At 56.8% G+C, this 20,119-nt stretch overlaps 5 protein-coding genes across 5 annotated transcripts; 4 read left to right on the top strand and 1 right to left on the bottom strand.

The window, feature by feature from the left end:
• Positions 1 to 3,842: 3,842 nt before the first annotated feature.
• Positions 3,843 to 5,342, top strand: D7B24_006573 (uncharacterized protein; the record flags this gene model as incomplete). The annotated part of the gene is made up of 1 exon (XM_028640700.1): positions 3,843 to 5,342. One exon carries the CDS (start codon positions 3,843 to 3,845, stop codon positions 5,340 to 5,342), a length of 1,500 nt encoding a protein of 499 aa, XP_028495086.1.
• A 482-nt stretch (positions 5,343 to 5,824) lies between these two features.
• On the bottom strand, positions 5,825 to 7,234 carry D7B24_006574 (uncharacterized protein; the record flags this gene model as incomplete). Its single annotated transcript, XM_028640701.1, has 2 exons — positions 5,825 to 7,062; positions 7,159 to 7,234. 2 exons carry the CDS (start codon positions 7,232 to 7,234, stop codon positions 5,825 to 5,827), a joined length of 1,314 nt encoding a protein of 437 aa, XP_028495087.1.
• A 2,538-nt stretch (positions 7,235 to 9,772) lies between these two features.
• D7B24_006575 (uncharacterized protein) lies at positions 9,773 to 11,601 on the top strand (the record flags this gene model as incomplete). The annotated part of the gene is made up of 3 exons (XM_028640702.1): positions 9,773 to 10,129; positions 10,183 to 10,416; positions 10,480 to 11,601. 3 exons carry the CDS (start codon positions 9,773 to 9,775, stop codon positions 11,599 to 11,601), a joined length of 1,713 nt encoding a protein of 570 aa, XP_028495088.1.
• A 1,338-nt stretch (positions 11,602 to 12,939) lies between these two features.
• DFR1 (dihydrofolate reductase) lies at positions 12,940 to 13,584 on the top strand (the record flags this gene model as incomplete). Its single annotated transcript, XM_028640703.1, has 1 exon — positions 12,940 to 13,584. One exon carries the CDS (start codon positions 12,940 to 12,942, stop codon positions 13,582 to 13,584), a length of 645 nt encoding a protein of 214 aa, XP_028495089.1.
• A 1,494-nt stretch (positions 13,585 to 15,078) lies between these two features.
• D7B24_006577 (uncharacterized protein) lies at positions 15,079 to 16,059 on the top strand (the record flags this gene model as incomplete). The annotated part of the gene is made up of 1 exon (XM_028640704.1): positions 15,079 to 16,059. The coding sequence occupies one exon, from the start codon at positions 15,079 to 15,081 to the stop codon at positions 16,057 to 16,059; it is 981 nt and encodes a 326-aa protein (XP_028495090.1).
• Between the last annotated feature and the right edge of the window lie 4,060 nt (positions 16,060 to 20,119).

Raw genomic sequence — 20,119 nt, forward strand, 5'->3', positions numbered from 1 at the left:
CAACTTCTTCCATCCTCTTCTCGAAGAATCAGTCGCACACGGAGAGGCGGCCTGCTCGCTTTGCAGAAGTCCCTGTCGAGAAGAATAAAATCCGGAGGAGCACCGAGAGGTGCCGCTGATTGAACCTAGTGAGATGGGGTCTTATAATTGACAAGGCCATATTTTTTTGGGAAGTCGGTAGGCGATCCAAGAACCTTGACCACTTCCCCAAAAGAATTGCATATCCGGAGAAAAGAGAAACGGAGTACGCACAGTATGGTGCGACGTCGGTGAACTTGCTGCGGCGCTTGGCCCCCATCGAATCAAGAAAGTCTGGCGGGCGGGCGCGTGGTACGTCGTACTGGGGAATAGTAGAAAAGTGTGGTCAAAGTCGAGATGCCCCGGAACAGCTATGATAGGCCTTGTCTATATGGCATGGTCAGGCCATGCCATACGGCATGCATGCAGCTCACGGTCGACATCGTGGCGAACCATGGCGCCCAACGTGACCAGTGCATTTCCATAGGTCGATAGGTGCACTTCTTCCCATGTGACTAGCGCTCTGCGATTCGCTCTCATCTTGTTTGTTGGCATTGCAGCCGTCGGCTCCATCCTCTCAAGGACTCTCTGTTTGCCTGGTTGCGTTGTCGTACGATCCGAGGAGCTTTGCGTATTTATAGCCGGTGTCATCTTCAAAGGGTTGGGAAGGTAGGTTGCGGCGATGGCACCTTTGAAGGGTGGGCAGCTGCTTCGCCAGCTTGCACAGTGAAAGCTGGCCGAAGAAACATGGTGTCCATGCCAGGTCACGCGCTTGAAATGGCTCGAGTAAGGCGGTCGCCCTCCAGAGCAAAGTTCGGAACGCTGAGCCGTTTTCTTTCCTGATTTACCTTGGCAAAAGCTGTGACACCCCAGAGTCTCGATTGACGAGATGGACGTGGTGTGGTAACAGGTTCGAGGCACTGGCTGGCCTGGCCTCAAGTCTGTGGCCAGAACGCCAGGGGTCGGCAGCTGGCAGGGGCGTGCTGGTGGCAGGGCCGAACAGGAAGGGTTCGGTCGAAAAATGCCACCGTCTTGATGATGGTGCCGAAAACGGGTATGAAGATGAACAAAGAGGATCGGGTGGGATAAAGTGGTGGGAATCAAAATACCCAAGGCACCGTACCTAGGTATAGGTAGGTACCGTAAGGCAGACAAGCGCTGGGTTATTTTCCCGGGTCGAACCTCGAGGAGATACAAGGCACTTGCCTTCGGATTATCTCCCTAGGGTGCACCTACCTGACTACCCTTGCTACCTTGGCTGTCTACCTACCTTGACGGGTAGGCAGGGTACCTAGGTAGGTAGGAAGTCTCCACTCATAGGGGACTTGAGGTGCTGAATAGCCTGAAAATTAGCTGCTACCACCAAGCGAGAAGCACTTGTCCGGTCCGCGAAGCAATAGAAGGCGCAAGCTGCAAGCAAAGACACATACATCTACTGGCGCAAAGCAAGGTGCCTATAACCCAAGGTACCTGCCTGCCTACATAGGTACCTACCTACCTACCTAGGCAAGGTACCTTAGACAAGCAAGTAGATACGCAAATGTCCTTCCTCTTCACACCTCATGCCGAGAGCAGCGGAAGGTGCACCTGGGACCCCCAATGACTCAGCATTGACGCGCTCCTGGTGACGACGAACCGGCTTCTTACTAGCTGTGTCTTCTTTCGCAAGCTTCGTTCGCTCACCCATGTTTGCGTCTTGGTTACTTTGGTCCCACCACTCATCCTTGCACCCTTCTCGTCCAAAGACCAATAGTACCCGTTCCGTAGTTCCGTTTCGCCTCGTTTCGCTACTATACCATTCGTGGGGGCATGCACTGCCGTCGTCACCTGTTCTGGCCTCCCGCGTCTTCAAGCACAACAATTCACAAGAGGGAAGGCTGTGTCCCCCTTCCAGGCTGCCCGTCCCGTGACGTCTGGTAGACCTCGACCCGATACTGCACTGCCTGTTTCTCCAATCTACACTACGAGCGCCATCTGGAGTAGCGAAAGAGCCCGATAATGGCTCGCACGGAGCGATCTCCGCAGACTGTTGCCCAACCAAGGCGTCGAGAAACGGGAGCCCCTCGCACCTACATCCCCGGTGGCAAGGGCGTCAACATAGGGGACGAGCATGGGACAGTTCAAGTCTGTTTCTGCAGACCGCCCCGGAGCCTGGCCAAACAAATACTCGGATAATGCACCCATTTCTTGGACGAGTGCTCAACCGAGACGCCACATGATCCCGCTGGTGTCCTTGCTTTCCCCACATTCCGGTTGCTTGGAGCCATCGGATCACAGTTGCCAACCTGTGGCTCCAGACTCTATCTGCACAAGCGGAACGACAAGTGCCAGGGTCGCGCTCAAGTGACGCAGTCAACCTGCTGCTCGGCTATCTTTTGCTGGTGATCCCCTGTATTTCTTGCAGTCAACAGCTCGATGGTAGCGATTCATGCATGACGTTTTCCCGCCCCGGAGCTCACATCAATGTCCCCCACTACTGTCGCTCCCTTACGAATTTCGCCATGGGCTTCGGTTGCCCCGCGAGGCGCACGTCGAACAGAACATGGTGGGGGGCAGTGACAGATTACGCATGACGAAAGATTGCTTGGACGCTCTGCGCCTGGTATGTGCCGGGGTCGTGAACTTACACCGGATGTGCCGACAAGCATTGGTGAGGAGTCCTCGGAACATGGATGGGAACGCCTTTCTGTTCAGAACCGCTGACTTGAGAAGAGTATCCATTACAATTCGAGCGCACTCGATCGATATGACAGAAGACGTCGCGCTGGTTTCAGACCTCTTCCGGGCGGCGCGCCACGACAGGCGGGACTAGTTTCTGGTCCGTCCCCCATGTTGAGGCACTAGATCCCAACCGTAAGGCTTCCGTGCGTCGCCGACTGCTTCATGACGACCATGGCAGTCCCGTCAGTGGCGGTTCACTTCGTGCCCGGCAAGGCGGGTCGCCGCCTCCCTGCTTAGCTTCGGTCTCGTTACTGTTCAAGCTTCCTCGTTGGTCCGCTCCAAGAAACTCTTACTTCCAAGCCGACCACAATAGGCATCACCTGCCCATGATCAGCATGTTACCACGGTAAGGCCGCTGCGGACTACCAGCTACCTACTTCGCCCTCTGCTGTGGATCCTCTTGCTTCCGCTCGCCTGTTCCGTACGTGTGATGTGGTATCCTTCACCAAGGGCCAGTTTCCTTGGAGTCCCGGCCCTGGTCCGCATGTCAAATGCTTCCTTTGTCTTCTCATCACGCACAGTCTCACCCGTCACGCATCTTTTATTGTCCCTTGAGGACCTGTTCGAGTCACCCCAGGGTTCGTGCTGAGCTTCGTCTGCCTCATCACTGGCTTGTCTTCAGTACATGTCTGTATTCATTTGACGTTTGACGGCATTCACGATGTGGCTGCAGTAAGCTTCTCACACGGTATACTTTAGCATTACTCATTACTTTGTTGCCTCCACAACTTCTTTCCGCCGAAGTCAAACAAGTCCAGAACACGCTTCGCAATCTGATCATGGTGGTGATTCGGCTTGACTCCTGTCAAAGGAGAGCACCGATTTACTCGGTCAAGCAGGGGACTGAGCAAGCCTTGGCCAGCCTGCTGGCATCGTGCCGAGGCCAACTCCCGTCAGCCTTCGTCCATGCTCCGCGTCGATTGGTCTTCAAAGACGCTCCAGACGACGATGTTCACTTTCCTTCTCCTCTCAAGGAACAGGAGGCTCTAGCCGCGATCAAAGCCTTGGAAGGCGCGGCTGCAGCCGCCTTTGCAAATCTTAGAGAGGGCCACCAATCACCGAGAGATATCACGGTCGATATGCCACTGATATCCTGCTTTCTAATGTCTGCCTATCTCTGTACCGTCGACGGCTTGGACAAGGCTGACCCTCGCGTTAAGAACAAGATTCCAGGTACGCCCCTGACTTTGCTGCTGCTTAGTGTTAAGCCCTGGATGATTGACGTTTCACCAGACACAGATCTGAACCAGGCACAAACAGTTCTCTACAGGCGTCTCTCGGCAAATCTCTACGAGACCAAGACTCCCGGAGAGTTCTACCACATTCATGGCTCATTAGACGCTAGTGCAACTCTCTGCATGATTGGCCTCCCGCCCTTCAACCCTCGTCTCCAGGACTACAGAGAGTGCATCGAAACCATCGAGTCCGCGGTCAGACGCTTTACAGTAGACGAGCTGGAAGAGATGAATCGAAAAGAGGCGCAAGCTGGCGTGCCGGTTCTCACGGCGGAACAATTCCGTGCCACACCGCAAGGCCAGGCCCTCGCAGCGCTTCCCCCTTTTACCATTCAACCCTTCGAGTCCTCCACCGCTCCCGCGCCGTTAGGCCAGCAATGTCCTGTCAGTCCAGGGACCTCATCTCTGAATCAGTGTCTGCGTGGCATTCGTGTTCTCGAACTATGTCGAGTAATCGCTGGCCCAACAATCGGTCGCACTCTTGCATCACATGGCGCCTCTGTCTTAAAGGTCACATCTCCCTACCTTCCCGATGTTCCCTTTTTCCAAGTCGATGTCAATACCGGCAAACATACTACTTCTCTCCACTTGCACGACCCAGTTCAACGCCTTGCCTTTGAGGCCCTCATCGCCTCCGCCGATGTCGTGCTGGACGGTTACCGCCCTGGAGTTCTGACTCGACTAGGCTATGGCCCGGATCGCCTTTCCAAGCTCGCTGCTGCTCGAGGCAAGGGCTACGTCTATGTCGCGGAGGATTGTTTTGGAGGCTCTGACACCCCAGTTGCCGATCAAGCTGTCTGGTCTGATCGGCCTGGCTGGCAACAAATCGCCGATTGTGTGACCGGCGTTGCCTGGGAGCAGGGTCGCTTCATGGGCCTCAATGAGCCTGTGGTGCCACCCTTTCCCATGTCTGACTACGGTACCGGCGCTCTCGGTTGCGTCGCCGCCATGGCAGGTCTCTACCGTCGCGCTACCGAAGGGGGCAGCTGGATGTGTAGAACGAGTCTGTGCCAGTATGACATGTTTCTCCTTTCTCTGGGAGCACACAGCTTTGAAGTCCAGACTCGGTTGCGCATGACGCATGATCCAGCGTTCTTTGAGTTGAGACATCATGATTCCGTTGACGAAGTGGGCAAGCGGGCGTTGAAGAGTATGAGAAAGGTGCGCCCGGCTCTCTTCGAGGACAGCATGATGCACACGGCCTGGAGCCATGGATTCAATGCCGAGGTCAGGTGGCCGCGCGAGGCTCTGCAGGTCAAAGGTGTGGATATTGGACATGTACGAGCTACGAGACCAAATGGGTGCGACGAGGCCTCTTGGGAAGGATGGGAAGAGCAGCCAAGTATGGTGGCAGACTTGCGTCTGTGAGCCGGCTTGAGAAGCTGCCGTTGTAGTTGTTGCTGTTTTTTGCTCAATCTGCGACGAACGGAGAGGGTTTCTCGGGGTTTGGGGTATTGTTGGAGACTTGTGTGTGTGTGTCTATGTCCATCTTCTATGTCCTGAGTTGTATTGCCTTTAGATGACAGATGACTGACGAGATCACGACGGATGATGGAGGAGCATGTTACGCAGCATTAATATTCGAGCAGAAGGCCGCTATCACTAAATACACCATAATTCACTGCTTGCGCCTGTCTTGTGTGCATTCGCTCCCCAAGAGAACGACACCTTGAACTAACAGGGAGGCGTGACGCATGTGCTAACCGTCAGGTTTGTCTGAGACATCGCAGCTGGAACGTGAAATGACAACCAGACTAGGAATACTTCCTCATGTATTTGCTCTATTGGTAAAAGTACACTCATTTTCATCAACAACCCGTCCCCCCGCAGCCCCGCGCGTCCCCCTTGACTCACAGCACCAAGCGTCCCGGCTCGTTCTCGAGGATGACCTTGATCCTCTCCAGGAAGACGGCGGCGCGCTTCTCGTCACCCCTCGGCACGACGAGGGTGAACAGGTTCCTCCCGGACGTGTTGACGCCCTCCCGCGCGGCGGCGGCAGGCTTGGGGGCGACCTTGGTGCGGGCGGCGCCGCGGCCGCCGGCGAGCACGTCGATGATGTCGGGCTGGCGGCGCGAGGGGCGGGGCGCGAGGAAGGTGGGCTCAGGCAGGGCGGAGATTTGCGGCAGGTAGAGGCCGCGGGTGGCGTGGGCGGACTGGCGGACGGTGTCGAGGCCGAGGACCTGGTTGAAGAGGTCGGAGGCGGTGGGCTTGCGCGGGGCCGGGGGCAGGTCGTCGTTGGCGACGTCGGCGGCGCGGGCGATGAAGGTCGAGACGGGCATGAAGACGCCGAGGGTGTCCTGGATGCGGCGCTGGGCCTCAGCGACGTGGGCCAGGGAGATGGGGAGGGCGACTTGGGTCTTGGCCGGCGGGGCGGGGGCGGCGGGCTCGGGGACGGGCTTGGGGCCCGTGGTCGGGGTGGCGTTGGGCGCCTTCTCGGCGACCTTGATGTTGCTGAGGTCGAGGACCGAGAGCTTGGCGAAGCGCTCGGTGATCTTGGCCGGCGTGTCGCGGTTGATGGTGCCCAGGTGGGCGAGGATGTCGCCCTTGAGGAGGCGGCCCTGGGGGCCGGTGGGCGTGATGCTCGAGAGCGTGTCGGCGTCGATGCCGTGCTGGTGGACGAGGCTCTGGACCGAGGGGAGCAAGGGGTACTTTTGCTTGTGCACCTTGCCGTCGGCGGTGTTCTTCTCGGCAGGGGAGCCCCTCCTGTCCTGCTCGTCGGCGTTGGCCTCGAGCTTCTCCTCCTTCTTCTTCTCCTCCGGCTGGGGCGTCTTGCTGGCGGCGGACTCGTCGGCGGGGACCTCGAGTTGGGAGACGTCATCACCAGCCTCGGCCAAGACGGCGATGCGGGTGCCGACCTGGACGGCCTTGCTGCCGTCGCCGGACATGATCTTGAAGACAATGCCGTCATCCTGGGCCTCAACGTCCATCGTGGCCTTGTCGGTCTCGATCTCGAGGAGGACGTCGCCGGCGGCGAAGCTGTCGCCCTCCTTGACCTTCCAGGTGGCGATGTTGCCCTCTGTCATGGTCGGGGACAGGGCAGGCATGGTGAAGTTCTGGGCGGCGGCGCATCGTGCTGAGGAGCGGAATCCTGAAGAACGGGTCAATTGTCAGCGAGGGACATTTGCGAGTGGGTTCTCTCCCGCTACGAGCGCGAACGAGGAAAGAATTGGGAGAGCAAACGCACCTCGAATGGCCGTCTCTGCTGGTGCCCTGCGCACTATCCTCGCCGAGAGGCGGCAAGCTGTTGCGAGTGAAGCCATGGCCAGGGTGTTGCAGGCTCAATGGAGGGGATGGGCGCTGCGTGGTGAGGGTGCTCGAAAATGTGAGCAGCGATTATCTCTCGAATCGAGAAGCTGTTGGGATCCGCCGGACCTTTGGCGCTGTGCACGGGCCATTCCGCGTTAAACTTGTTGGATTCCACCAGTTGACGAGAATCGGTTCCGATTCCGGCCGATGCACCTGTACCTCTGTTCGTTACATGCATATATGTATTCAAGGGTATTTTGCAGAACAGTTAACACTCCTTGACCAGATTCAAGGCAGTACCATCCCAGGACCATCACAGCAACATCACTATTTATCCTGCATCCTAGTTCGATACATTGTCGGCGTCGCTGACTTGTGACATGCCCCAGAAAGCCGGTGCTTGATCGCCAGTCTATGAGCCGTCCCTGGCATGGCTGACAACAGCACGATGTCTCGATTCGTGCCCATGAAGCGGCCAACAACAAGCATGCCCAACATGCCCACTTGAGGAACTCGACAATTGTTGGCTGTTGCTTTGTTTGACTTATTTATTACATCCCTCACAGACGTCCAAAGAAGGATACCTTAGCTTCGTCTCCACCCTCAGACGACGTTGGCATCTGCGAGTAAACATGTTGAAATGAGTCGTGTATCGCGTAGTAAGGCCAGCGTGACTCGCCTGCTTCTATCGCTGACAGCCAGAGCGATTCATCCGCTCTTCAATGCAGCAGCATGGATCAGCGTCAAGTTCCTCCGATGTTTTTATTGAGCGTTTACATGTGCTCTGCGTTTATCCTGACAACCTGGAGATCCTGATGGGCCGCCTACACACAGAACCTCCCACGCTACGACAACAGACTCGTCTTCGGAAGTTTGTGATACAAGCCTCACCGAATTGCAGCTATGCCTATGGTGTAGACAGCACAGCTTCGCTTAAACTTTCCGTTGCATTCATGTGCCTCTGGCAATGGGCCCCCTGCCACGTCAAGTCTAGGACCTAGTTTCTAAAACCCGAAGAAGACACGATCAGCGATGAGTCGGCCATCTTGAGCAGGAGCAAGAAACTTATACATGTACCAGGACACATCGATGAGGCCCTTGCCGAGTTGTTTGGCTTGAAATTTCGGTTGCTAGCGAAGTACAGACCTATGCGGAGCTGGCCGCTCATTGCGTTCGAAGACGGACAGTGCTAGAAAGACATGCAAAGAAGCTGTAACACTTGTGGCTCCGGCATCATTCGGGCGCTCTGCGCCTCGTCTGCAGCCTGTAGGCTTTTGCTGCCTCCAACAGCTCAGATCACTGCGCCTGACGTTATGCAATGATGGTCACGCAGCACCTGAGACTGCGCTGCAGAGCAAGGCCGCTTCTGCTGCATCTTCCAATGGTCTATCACAAGTCCAGGCGCTCAGTATGTGTGGAACAACTCCTCGTGAGCAAGGGAATACAGTAGAAGTTCGCCGCCGTGTGAGAAGGTACCAACGAGAAGACTGGCCATCCGCACCCAAACCTCTGTCTGGGCGAGCGTATGTTTCATTAAGCCGTCTACATATCCCAAGACCGACTTATCTTCAGGGGAAGACCATCATTCCTCGCTGTATGTTAGGCGGCTCGAGATCCTGCACTTCCAGTCCGTGCTCGATACTGAGGTTCCCATTGACCGGGCCGAAGCCGAGCACAACACGAATGGCGTAGCACTGCTACTTAATCGAATTCCCGATCGTAGTGATGGGCCAGGGATTGTTGTTGAATCGGAGGGATTGACACGTCAATCTTCAAACAAGATCGAGGAGGATCTCAAATTGGGGTTGGTGGATGGTTTCGCCCATGGCCGTGGACGTTTCAGCTACTGACCAACCACCAACCATCAAGTCACTGCGATTTAGAGTTTCCGCCGAGAGATGACCAGACGTTCATGTCAATCTTTCGCACAAGTCATGTGGTGTAGTACTCGCTATACCTTATCCCTCGCCGCTCGGGCATTTCGTCCCAGGTATTCGGAAGTTCGGTAGGTGGGCGGTCCTGTGCGAATGGGCCACGGGCCACGGGCAGGATATGGTTCGTGACCTACGCGGCCTACGCGGGACTTGAGCGACCCGGACACACCACATCAGTAACGAGGAACTTGACCCAAAGGAAACAAATGGCGGAGCTACTTCCCTGGTCGACACCTTTATTTCGATCGTGTGCCGCGAGTTTTGACCACGGCGCTGTCCGCCATGGGGGCTATCGGGTTTTCAACTTCAATGTGTTACATGGCCCGTTTCCCCATCGAACCTTGATTTCGTCCGAAGGTGGACGAGGAATTATTTCTGGTTGACGCGGATCATTTTCTGCCTCGGCTGGGTCAGCATAAGGGAAAGCAGTGGTAAGATAGAGCCGGACAAAAGCGGCCATGGGCCTCGCCTCGGGCTCCTCCATTCCCTAAGGGTGGTCCAACCCAGCGACTTGACTCTGGACAGGGGAAGCGCAGTCAGTTCTTGTGTAATCCACAGCATTATCTCTTCTCTTTTTTATATTGGCATATTGCTGCTAATCCTTCTAATTTCGCCAACATGGAGAGTCCAACGTCTCTCAAACCCATAATGTCAACGGATAGCGAATCATCAGACACGGCCAGCGAAGCCGAGCCATTACCAGCAAGACCAGCGGCTAGCTATGTCAGGCCTCCGATGCGCCCTTCAACGGCGCCATCCGAAGAGATCTCCGGTAGCGTCTTTCTCATATCCGAGTCTGGCGAGCTTCTGAAGCTGCCCATACCCTCGAACTCGCCGCGTGATCCGCTGGCATGGACGGTCAAAACCCGAATCGCCGCCCTCGTCAGTGTGTGCATATTCTCCATGACGGCAACGGTCACACTCAACCTGCCCACTGGCATGCAGATTGGTCTAGCACTCGAGTTCCCAGACGAAGTCTGTTCTCCAGATAATTTGAAGTTGAAGAGCCCGGCTAACACCTTCTGCAGACGCTAAAGCCTCTCGGTGCCAGGTCCCTGCGGTCCGTCATGACTTTTTCTGCTGGTATGGGATACATCATTGCCACGCCCCTCTCCACGGCCATTGGACGACGGCCTGTCGTGCTCATCGCTTCGGCCACGGTAACACTCATGACTCTATGGGCTGCCATGGCGGGAAACTTCTACCAGCTCATGGCTGCTACGTGCATTCAGGGTATTTCAGGAGGTGCTACATTTGCTGTGGTGAGTGGCCGTCGTCTGCAGGTCTCTGTGTTCATATGATGTGTGCTGACTATCGGTTGTCAGGCAATACTGATCATTGTGGATGCGACCTTCATTCACGAGCGGCCATATGCATTCGCCGTCTTTTGGGCTTTCGGGACCTTCTTCGTCAACTGTCTTCATATGGCGTTGCCGTTTTTTCTGAAGCCTAGTGTTCTCTGGCGCCCTGTGTACCTGGCATGGTGTGGAGGCCTGCTGGCCGTCTTCATCATATCCTACTGCTTCATCCCCGAGACGTATTTCATCCGGCCCGCCGTGGCCCTGAACGGCAGGGTCCTAGTGCAGAGCAGCACAGAGAAGGTTCGCATCTATGACAGCTGGGAGGCTGTGCCCTGCGGCCCCGACTGCCCACACAACCACGACGAGACGCCAGGTCCGTCCGACTGGGCCCTGCGACGCCAGATTGAGCGCGCGCCAGGCACGCAGTGGGAGTCAGGCTTGGTGGTGTACGCGCAGATGCTGCTGTGCATGTGCAACCCACTGCTGGTCTGGGTCTCGCTGCTCTCGGCGACGATCCTCAGCGGCGTCATCTTCACGACGCTCATGCTCGAGGAGCACTTTGAGCACAACCTGCCGCGCGACGAGGTGAGGATGTCGGGCGTCTACCGCGGCGCGGCGGCCATCATCGGGTCGCTCCTCGCCATCCCGGCGTCGGGTCCGCTCATCAGCCTGTCGATCCGGTACTTCACATTGCGCAACGGCGGCACGCGGCACGCCGAGGTGTACCTCCCGGGCTTCGTGCTCCCGGTGCTCTCGAGCGCACTTTGCCAGGTCCTTCTTGCCATGGGGTCCAGCTCGGGCGGTTCGGCCGTGCTGTACTACGTGTCGTACGGGCTCTGCATGTTCAGCTACGTATCGGGCGAGGTGGCGGTCGTGTTGTGGATCATCGAGGCGTTCCCGCCATGGGCGTCGGCGTCGCTGGCGGTGCAGTACTTTGTGCGGGACATGGTGGCGTTCGGCATCGGAATCAACCTCATGGCGTGGGTGAAGAAGGAGGTCAATGTGCAGTCGAGCCTCGTGATTCTGGTGCTGGTGCTGGTCATCGGAGCGCTTGCCGTGCCGATTGTGTTTTGGGGCAAGACGGTGCGGCAGTATATCCACGGAAAATGGAGCGAGTCGACCAAGGGGGCGATTCGGCCTAGGTGAGCGTCAATCAGCTTCGACCTGGCGAGGACCGATAAATTGGGAGGGAGAATAGGGGGCAGGACCACCGGGCGCATTTTACGTTCCTGCTCAAGGCCAATATGGGCCTTGGCACCTGCAGGTCTCTTTCCGTGTATATACTGTACTACCTTACCTAGGTACCTACCTTACCTAGGTAGGGACTTTACCGGGATGTATAATACACGCACTATTCCCGACGTCCTCCACTGTTGTGGTCTTCTTGGTCTCATTTTTCTTGGTTGTCACCTTGCAGGACCTTTCAAGGACAAAATCACAGGTTGCACGAGCATCGAATGGCATCTTCATCGACTCTCCGCTTACACGATGGACAACTACAGGCTGTTGGGTGCGGAAATCCCGTCAACATTAAGACAAGCTCAACGCAGCCAGAACAACAAATCTCCTCCTCTGTCCGACTCCTCTGTCCGAGTATCTCGTTGGCTTCCTCTGCGCCTGTTGCTTCCTCGCTTTACTCGCCCTCGCCCTGGATGCTGTCGCCTACTATCGATCGTACATCCCTCTTTCGGACACCTTGTTCACGTTCCAAGTAGCTCTCATGAAGACTGCCACCATCCTGTTCTCCATCGTAACCGTCTACGAATGTGTCTCGGAGCGTGTGAATGACGGGGTTAAGGCTCAGCAAGAGAACGCGCATCGTTTCATTGAACATTTGAACAGGATCTGGCAGACATCGGCGGCCATGGGCGCGAGGGTCGATTGGCATGGAAGGCAGGTTATGTGCAACTATTCGCATGATGAGGAGACAGCAAGTACATGAAAGAATTGTGAATTGATACGTTTGCGACTGTATCAGTCGTGACGGAGCCGGTTGTACTCAATGGTACTGCATTATAGTAGCGTTGGGATGCCGATGCGTGCAGTATGTCGAGAAAGCGCCAGCATGGATCAGTTGTATACTACGAGCGGTTTAGATTGCCACAACGGGTCAAGTTGTGATCGGAATGCAATTCTGAATGATCAGTCATAATTTGCATGACCTTGGCATCTGGCACTTTTGCAATTGTCGCAAGGTGGACCAACTTGGCTGCGACTGTCGTTAACCTGGAACTGTGCGGGCTGGGCTAGCAATGATGTCGACGTCTAACTGAGACGACGCGAAAACGCGTTACGAAAGTCGCCCTCTCCATCACGCCCCCACCTCGTTTGACCTCACTCCATCACCACCCACATACCCTCAGCCATCCGGACTATTCATCGCCGTTGGACTTGCGGTTGATCCCAGCTAGCGCGTCATTTATCGAGACCGCCGAGCATCAATTCATTTGATTAAAGGCCATTTTCGCTCACCAACACCAAGCCATGCCGCCGCCCGCCCCCACGCTCGACCTCACTCTCATCGTGGCCGCGACCCGCACCATGGGCATCGGCCGCAACGGCACCCTCCCCTGGACGGGCCTCAAGCGCGAGATGGCGTACTTTGCCCGCGTCACCAAGCACCTGCCGGCCTCGGCCCCGCCCGCGGCCCTCAACGCCGTCATCATGGGCCGCAAGACGTGGGAGAGCATCCCGCCGCGCTTCCGGCCGCTCAAGGGGCGGCTCAACGTCGTCATCAGCAGGTCCGCCGCTTCTGCTATTGCCGGTGCCGCGCAGGAGGTAGACGTCGAGAAGGACGCCGTCAGGGTGGCGTCGCTGGAGGAGGCGGTCCGGTTCCTCGAGGGGTGGCAGCGGCCGCTGGGCCGCGTCTTCGTCATTGGCGGGGCGCAGATCTACGGCGCCTCGCTGGAGAGGAGGGAGGCGAGGCGGGTTCTGCTGACGCGGGTGGGCGAGCCCGAGTTTGAGTGTGACGCCTTCTTCCCGCTGAAGCTGGGACAGGCGGAGGGGTGGGTGAAGAGGGACAAGGAGGAGCTGGATGCTTGGGTTGGAGAGGAGGTGGACGCTGGAGAGCAGGAGGAGAATGGGACGCGATATGAATTCCAGATGTGGGAGAAAGAGGATCAAGCTTAGTGTCGAACCAAATGCAGTATATGGAGCTATGCAAAAGAAGTGCGGCCCGTGTTTGCGTCCGTATCGCCCCCCTTGGTGTCGTCCCTGACGGACGCGGCGGCGCTCCGTGCCTGCTTTGCCTCGCGAGCCTCCCTATCGGCAACAACAGATAGACACATGCCAGGCAGCAACCAAGAGCCAGCCACAGTCCTCTATATTCAAAACAGTTGCCTTTTCTCCCAACAACCCACTAGCCCAGTGGGTAACGAACGAAGCAACCCCCAAAGACCGCACGTTCGAATCCGGAAGCCTGCAAAAGCTCAGCGATAGCTCGGGCCTCGTGGAGCTACCGCAACCTGTCCCCCAACCCTGACGCAGGGTTGGGGGGTAGGTGAGTCTTATGCACTTTGCTCCCACGAATTTGCTGCACTTTTCTCGGCATATATCTTTGGCCCCCTATGGCCAGATTCTCGGGATCGTGCCACGACAGCATCGATGATGCGCCGGAGAGCATAGTGTAGAAACGATCACGACTTTGATATTCGGAATAAAGTCCTATTCTTGTCGTTGATTTCGCCAGGCCACTACGTCCGCTCCGTGCTGTGATGCGTCTCACTCGATGCTGGACATCCAACTACAGAATCCGCTTGCAGCACCGCCAAATACCTCAATCAGCAATCATTCTCGTCTCATCTGATCTTTCTCGTGCATTTTTTTCTTTTTTTTTTTTGTGTTGTGGAAGTAAAATCCCCGACGGGCAAAGCCGTGTAGCCTCATACTTCTCGCTCGAAGGTGGCGATGGCCTGTACCAACGACCAGATGGCCGAGCGAGCATAGGAGGCAAAATTCATGTTCAAAAACTTACAAAAATACAGAGCATGCTCGAAAAGAAGGCAGAACTATCGTTCGTGAGGCGGAGAGCTGTCGAAGAAAGCTCAGTGGAGGTCGAGTCTTGATAGGAACTCGCCCATGTTTTCGTCGATATATCCGTCCATGTCCGCCTCTTCAACCCAAGAATTTTCAAGTATGTTATTGTTACAGACGATCGACCGTCGATATGCCGAGCAGCCTGCAGCAGGTGACTGGCCGAACACCAACATTGGGAGGCCAGGTAAATGTGTAAGTCGTCCCACGAGACGCAAAGTGAACATGTGTAACGCCAATGACATAAATCAGACTACATAATAGGACTATAGCAGACAAACTCCAAACAAGAACATTTTCTACTTCTGCCAGTGAGCCATGGAAAGACAAATTCGCATTGGCGACCATTGTGGTCGTCGTTGAAGCAATAACAAGTATCAACATGGTGACAGTGACAGTAGTCCTGGGCAGCTGTCGCCAACGGACAGCCGCGAGCCCAGTTGAAGTGGGCCCGCGAATCCCTGTCGCGACCTCTTGAACTTTTTGGATAGCTTCACCTGCAACTGCTGTCAGTGGCCTGAGAAACCCTTGGGATCACCACAGAGCTTTTCGATACCTCGCTGCAGGCGCTTCGATCTTCCTCTGTTCACAATGGCTGCCTGCTCAAGGGGCCTTGCCTTGGGCGTCGCCCTCCGAGGGCCGCTTTCCTCCGCCCGCCAACCCTTCTCGTCGAGCCGGACATTCACGACCTTGTCGTGCTTCCAAGCCGCGGCGCGCAGATCCGCCCCGGCAAAGCTCGCCGTCAACAAGCCGACACGAATCCTACCGTCGAAGGCGACATCAACCCCCAAACCAACAGCGGCCCCTCGCGCCGCCGCCGCCGCCACACCCCTGCCCTCGGCGGCAACGACAACGAACCCTCTCCTCCTGCAGCTCGCGCGCTCGCCCTCCCCGACAATCCTCTACGAGTCGGCGTCGCACTTTTGGATGAAGGCCACGGCCTGGACCACAACCTCGGCGTGCTACGCCGCGGCCGTCGCGAACTGGTACCTCACGGCGCCCGCGGACGCGGCGTGGTTCGTGCCCAACGTCTACACCATGACGTGCGTCGCGCTCGCGGGCATGGGGTCCTTCTTCGTCTTCGGCGCCGCCAACATTGTGCGCGCCGTGCGCGCCGTGCCGACCGCGACCCTGGTCGGCAGGGCCCTGCCGCCGGGCGTCAACCCGCGCCTGACGCCCGTCCTGCTCGAGGTCGCCGTCAAGCCGTGGGCGCCGTTCCTGCGCAAGCCCAAGGTCCTGCTCGTCGCGCCCGAGGAGGTCACGCTGCGCCGCCGCCTGTTCGAGCCCCGCGTCACCGAGGCGCAGCTGCGCAGCATCCGGGACCGGGAAAAGGCCGCCGCCAAGGCAAAGTGGGAGGCCGACAAGCAGAGGCTGCTGACCATGCCCTTCCGCGACGCCTGGCGCGGCGCCAAGATGGCCTGGGAGGGCGTCAGGAGGGCGCTGACCGGCGGCGGCTTTGTCAAGATGACCGTCGGCGACCGCAAGTGCAAGCTCGACGTCGCCACCGGCTGGGCGCTCGACGACGGGCTGGCGCTGCAGAAGCTCGTCCGTATCGAGAAGCAGGGGCAGTAGAGGCCGCGGTAGGCCTCGCAGGGAAGGAGCCTTGTGAGGCGCTCCCAAGGCTCAAAGCAAACATGTGTGTATTCTCAATATTGTACCATAGGAAACGGCATAGACAAAGTGTACATCATGCGAGATTCGCGGCGCTACCTACCCCTCGCCGATGACGAGCATCGTGAAGACCCCCGCGCCCACAACGACGAGGAACCAGCCAAGCTGTCGCCATGAAGGATACAAGTGAGGCGGAGGCCGTGTGTTGGCCGCAGGAGACGATAGATCGGGGCCTCGAAGGCCTCACGTCGGGGGCCAAGGGCACAGGACCAACAGCCAGCAGTATACTCAGCAACGATACACTTCTGGGAACAGAATTTTCACTCAACATCCTAGGCGAAGCTCGTTCGACGGCTTTGTTCCCCTCAGCAAACATCTCGGCAGATGCAGTCAGGCGCCCTGTTTTGGAGCCGTAGCCACCTCGCTTGCGTGCCATGCAGGATGGCACAGACGACCGAGAGTCTCCTCGACACCAGACCGCTCGCCATCGGCACAATGGAACGCCTCACTCTGCAACGACCGGAAGGCCGCAGCAACCCCTCTTCATCAGAAAAGCAAGGGAGGTGAGCTTAACAGCTGCATAAGGGGTTGGTCGCCTAAGGAGGAAGACCCCGCCAAAACACCAAGCTTTGCGATCACCGCACAACCCCCTGATGATCGCGACAGGGCCTACAGGAAAGCGACTGGTCAGCAAGGGACGGCATATGCTCACCGTCCTACCAGGGAGGGTCAATGACACGCGCGCGAGCCCCCAGTCCACGCGAATGTTAATCCCCCGAGGAAACGAGGAAACGAGAAAAGGGGGGGAGGCGGGAGGATGGCCGGCACCGAGAGAGGGGCCCATCGTGTGTGCTGTCACAGCTATATCAGGAAGCCAAGGGATGGGATTTCCAGACATGTCCGATCGATCGAGATTCAGCAGATGGGGAAGACGGGGGTCCATCTACGGCGGAAGAATATAGCGTGGGTGACCAAGGTGGCTGGCTACCTACTACCTAGGTAGGTAATTAGGTAGGAATTCTCATGGTAAACAAAAGCCAGAAAAGGAAGAAAAGTTGGAAGTTAGCGCCAGGGTCCACTCGGACTCCCAGCCCGTCGAGCGAGCAGTCAAGGGATGGCCATGATGGTCAGTGGTTGTAGAAAAGCGTTGGCGATCTGTGGCGGTCAGTCAGCCTCAGGGAAGAGCCTTCTCGCAAAACGAGGCTATCCTTGCCTACCAACAACGTGTCACCATTCTCAGCGTCGTTCATGTTCCTGACGGTATTCAGGAGGGCTTTTATGAACTAGGTTGAATTGACGGACGAACGGGTCCAGGATCCCAGCCATGAGCCTTACAGCCATCGTTGGCCTTGGTTGTTATATTTTGTGGTGGAGTGTTCCACGTGACGCTGTTCGAAGCTATTGTACGAGGTACATGGGATGGATGCCCCGCCACAATGGCCAGAAACCAACCCGACACAGCAGGTGGGGTAAACCAGACTCTGGATCTGGTCATCGTTTCTCTTGGGCTCGACAGGCATCCGGCACGCCAAAAATCCAGAATCTCCCTCTCTATCTGCGAATGGCCTCACTTGCAGACGGTATCACTTCAAGCCAGAAGTCTGATCTCCTCGTCAGAACGCAAGAGGTTAGAGGCAATGACTTCCCACAGTTTACTCGCTAGCCTGGCCCCAAAGGACCGAATAAAGGAAACTCGTACGAGCACCTATACCACAGGGCAGGGTGTCGGCACCAAGAAATGAGGCATAATCTCGAGTATCGTGCTTCAAGCCCCAAGCCTGCGTAACTACTGCATCATGCTGTGCGTCTCGGTTGTCGATAACCTCGAGAGGCTGCGTTCCGTGACCGTGACTCCCTGACTTAGTCGCACCATTAAGCGAACTGTCCAGCAGCCCGCGCTTTCGCGAAAGAGAGCGATGTGGTGTCGAGACGCTCGATACGCGTTGGTCTTGACGGAAATTCATCTGCAGAGCAGGATCATTCGTGGCGGGGGAATCCGGGAGGTACAGACGACCAGAGAGGTGATGGGGGTGGTGCGAGAAGGGTGATGTCCATGGTTCAAGGGTCATGCAGGCCGTTGGTCTGCAGCGTCGTACCATGTAATTGACAGACGTGGGGGGCACCTTGCTTCCCGCTAGCTCCAATGGGCATAATGAGATTTCGTTCGATAAGTTGCCGGTGGTCTCAAGTCTGCTTCTGAGTCGTCTGGCGCCATCCGTGTCCTTGGTACTTCGTCTTTTTCGTCGAGCGGTCCTCGTCGATCAGCAAGCGTTGGATCGCGGGGTGGCAACCTCCTGTGACCATCTGAGGGAGGCCATTTCTGGAGTCGAAAACCCAACAGGTATCTTTGCGTAGGCTTTTCCGTATAGAGGCGGAATCATCTCGTATCTTACGGAGGCAGAACCACGACCATGATCGATCGTGAAGCGCCCTGCCTGAAGACGCTGAGCTTTATCAACGTGGACAGGAATTTCATCGACGAGAACATGAGCCGCATCACAGATGGGAAGAAAAAGTGAAGATGAGGTTTGACACAGCCTGGTGCGGTCGCGGCCGCATCTTAGCTCGAGGTTGGTCATCCCAGCTCATTACACCAACCACGGTCTGCAGCTGGCTCACTCGCCCCCACGAGATCGAGAGAGGGGAAGCAAGGGTCCTGTTACTGCCCCTCATTGTTCGTCATAAGCCGACAGCGGCCTCAATTGCCTGTATGGGAACCAGCCGCCACATCGCCAAACTCCCTGGCCTCCCCCGGTGGACCAGTCTCAACGTTACCTCTCAATCTGCGAGGATGATAGGTGAGATATGAGCAGGCCCCCGTAGAACCCCAGACCAATGCGGCGCATCGTGCCCTCCACACATTCCAGTTGCGCAACCCAAGACATCTTGCCTTGCAGGAGGTGTGTGAGCGCGCAGGGATTTGAGGGGCAAAGAGCCTCCTGCGACGAAGCGGTGAGCGAGCGGCGCGTATCGCCCTGCGGAAAGCGTGGCCACCAACATGAGGTTGCTTCTCTTACATTCCAATGCCTTCATTCTCCTGTCTTCTGCAGTGGTTTGGCCTGCAGGTCGGAAATCTGGGGTTTCTGTGCTTCCGTCGACAAGTTGTTCGATGGAATTCTGCGACAGGCGCGAAAGGCGCTTCTTCTTTCGGACCCGTCAGCCAAGAGCCAGGGGAGGAAAACAGTGTGTATGCGCCTCGGAGCGACGTCTTGATAGCCCTGGTTAGCGATCCCCTCCAATGCCTCCGAGGACCCCTCATGGACCCCTAAGCACGAGCAATCTTTGACCTAGAATGGCCATCATGGTTGCAAGAGCAACGTAGAAACCAGGTTGACGTGTGCAGTGTGGCACATCTCCTGGATTCGACCTCACTTGGCCTATCCGCTCTGTCCGACAGCCAAGACGTTCCTGGGATGAGGATGACTGCCCCACGAGTCAAGCGACTACATCAGGAAGGCCAATGTGTGCTGCCCACACGATCCATTGGCTGAGACAATGGAGCACCATTTGTTCAGGAGCCGACTATGCATCGTCCTCACTGGCCCGCGTTCTGGCAATTCACCTCTGGACGGCCCTTGAGACATCGATGATTGGGGACCATTCCAGTACCATCGACATGCTCAACCGTCCCATCGACAACAATCAGCTGAGAGTAGTAGAGCATGTCTCACGCCCTTGCTTCCGTGTCCGCGGCGCGTGATTCACGACTACTGCAGTTGATGCAGCCGCTGCAGTCAAAAGGCTGAATTATCGGTCGGCCGGTCTCTTGGTTTGGCCCTTGTTTCACCGTTCTAGGGGGGTTGCACGACAGGTGAGGGGTCCTCTTACTAGACTGTGCCCTCCGCCGCTGATCCCATCAAGTTTCTGGGCTCAGCGGCCGCAGAATCGAATCCGCGACACACTGATCCATTCAAGCGTCGATAGGACATAGTTTTGGATGGCGAAATCATTCGACATGTCTGTAATGATAGTCTCTTCTGATTGTCGTTTTATCAGGTGCGACTCGCTGTATCACTGCAAG

The sequence above is a fragment of the Verticillium nonalfalfae genome (assembly GCF_003724135.2).
Source record: "Verticillium nonalfalfae strain VnAa140/NRRL 66861 chromosome Unknown scaffold_48, whole genome shotgun sequence".
In the NCBI taxonomy this organism is placed as follows: domain Eukaryota; kingdom Fungi; phylum Ascomycota; class Sordariomycetes; order Glomerellales; family Plectosphaerellaceae; genus Verticillium; species Verticillium nonalfalfae.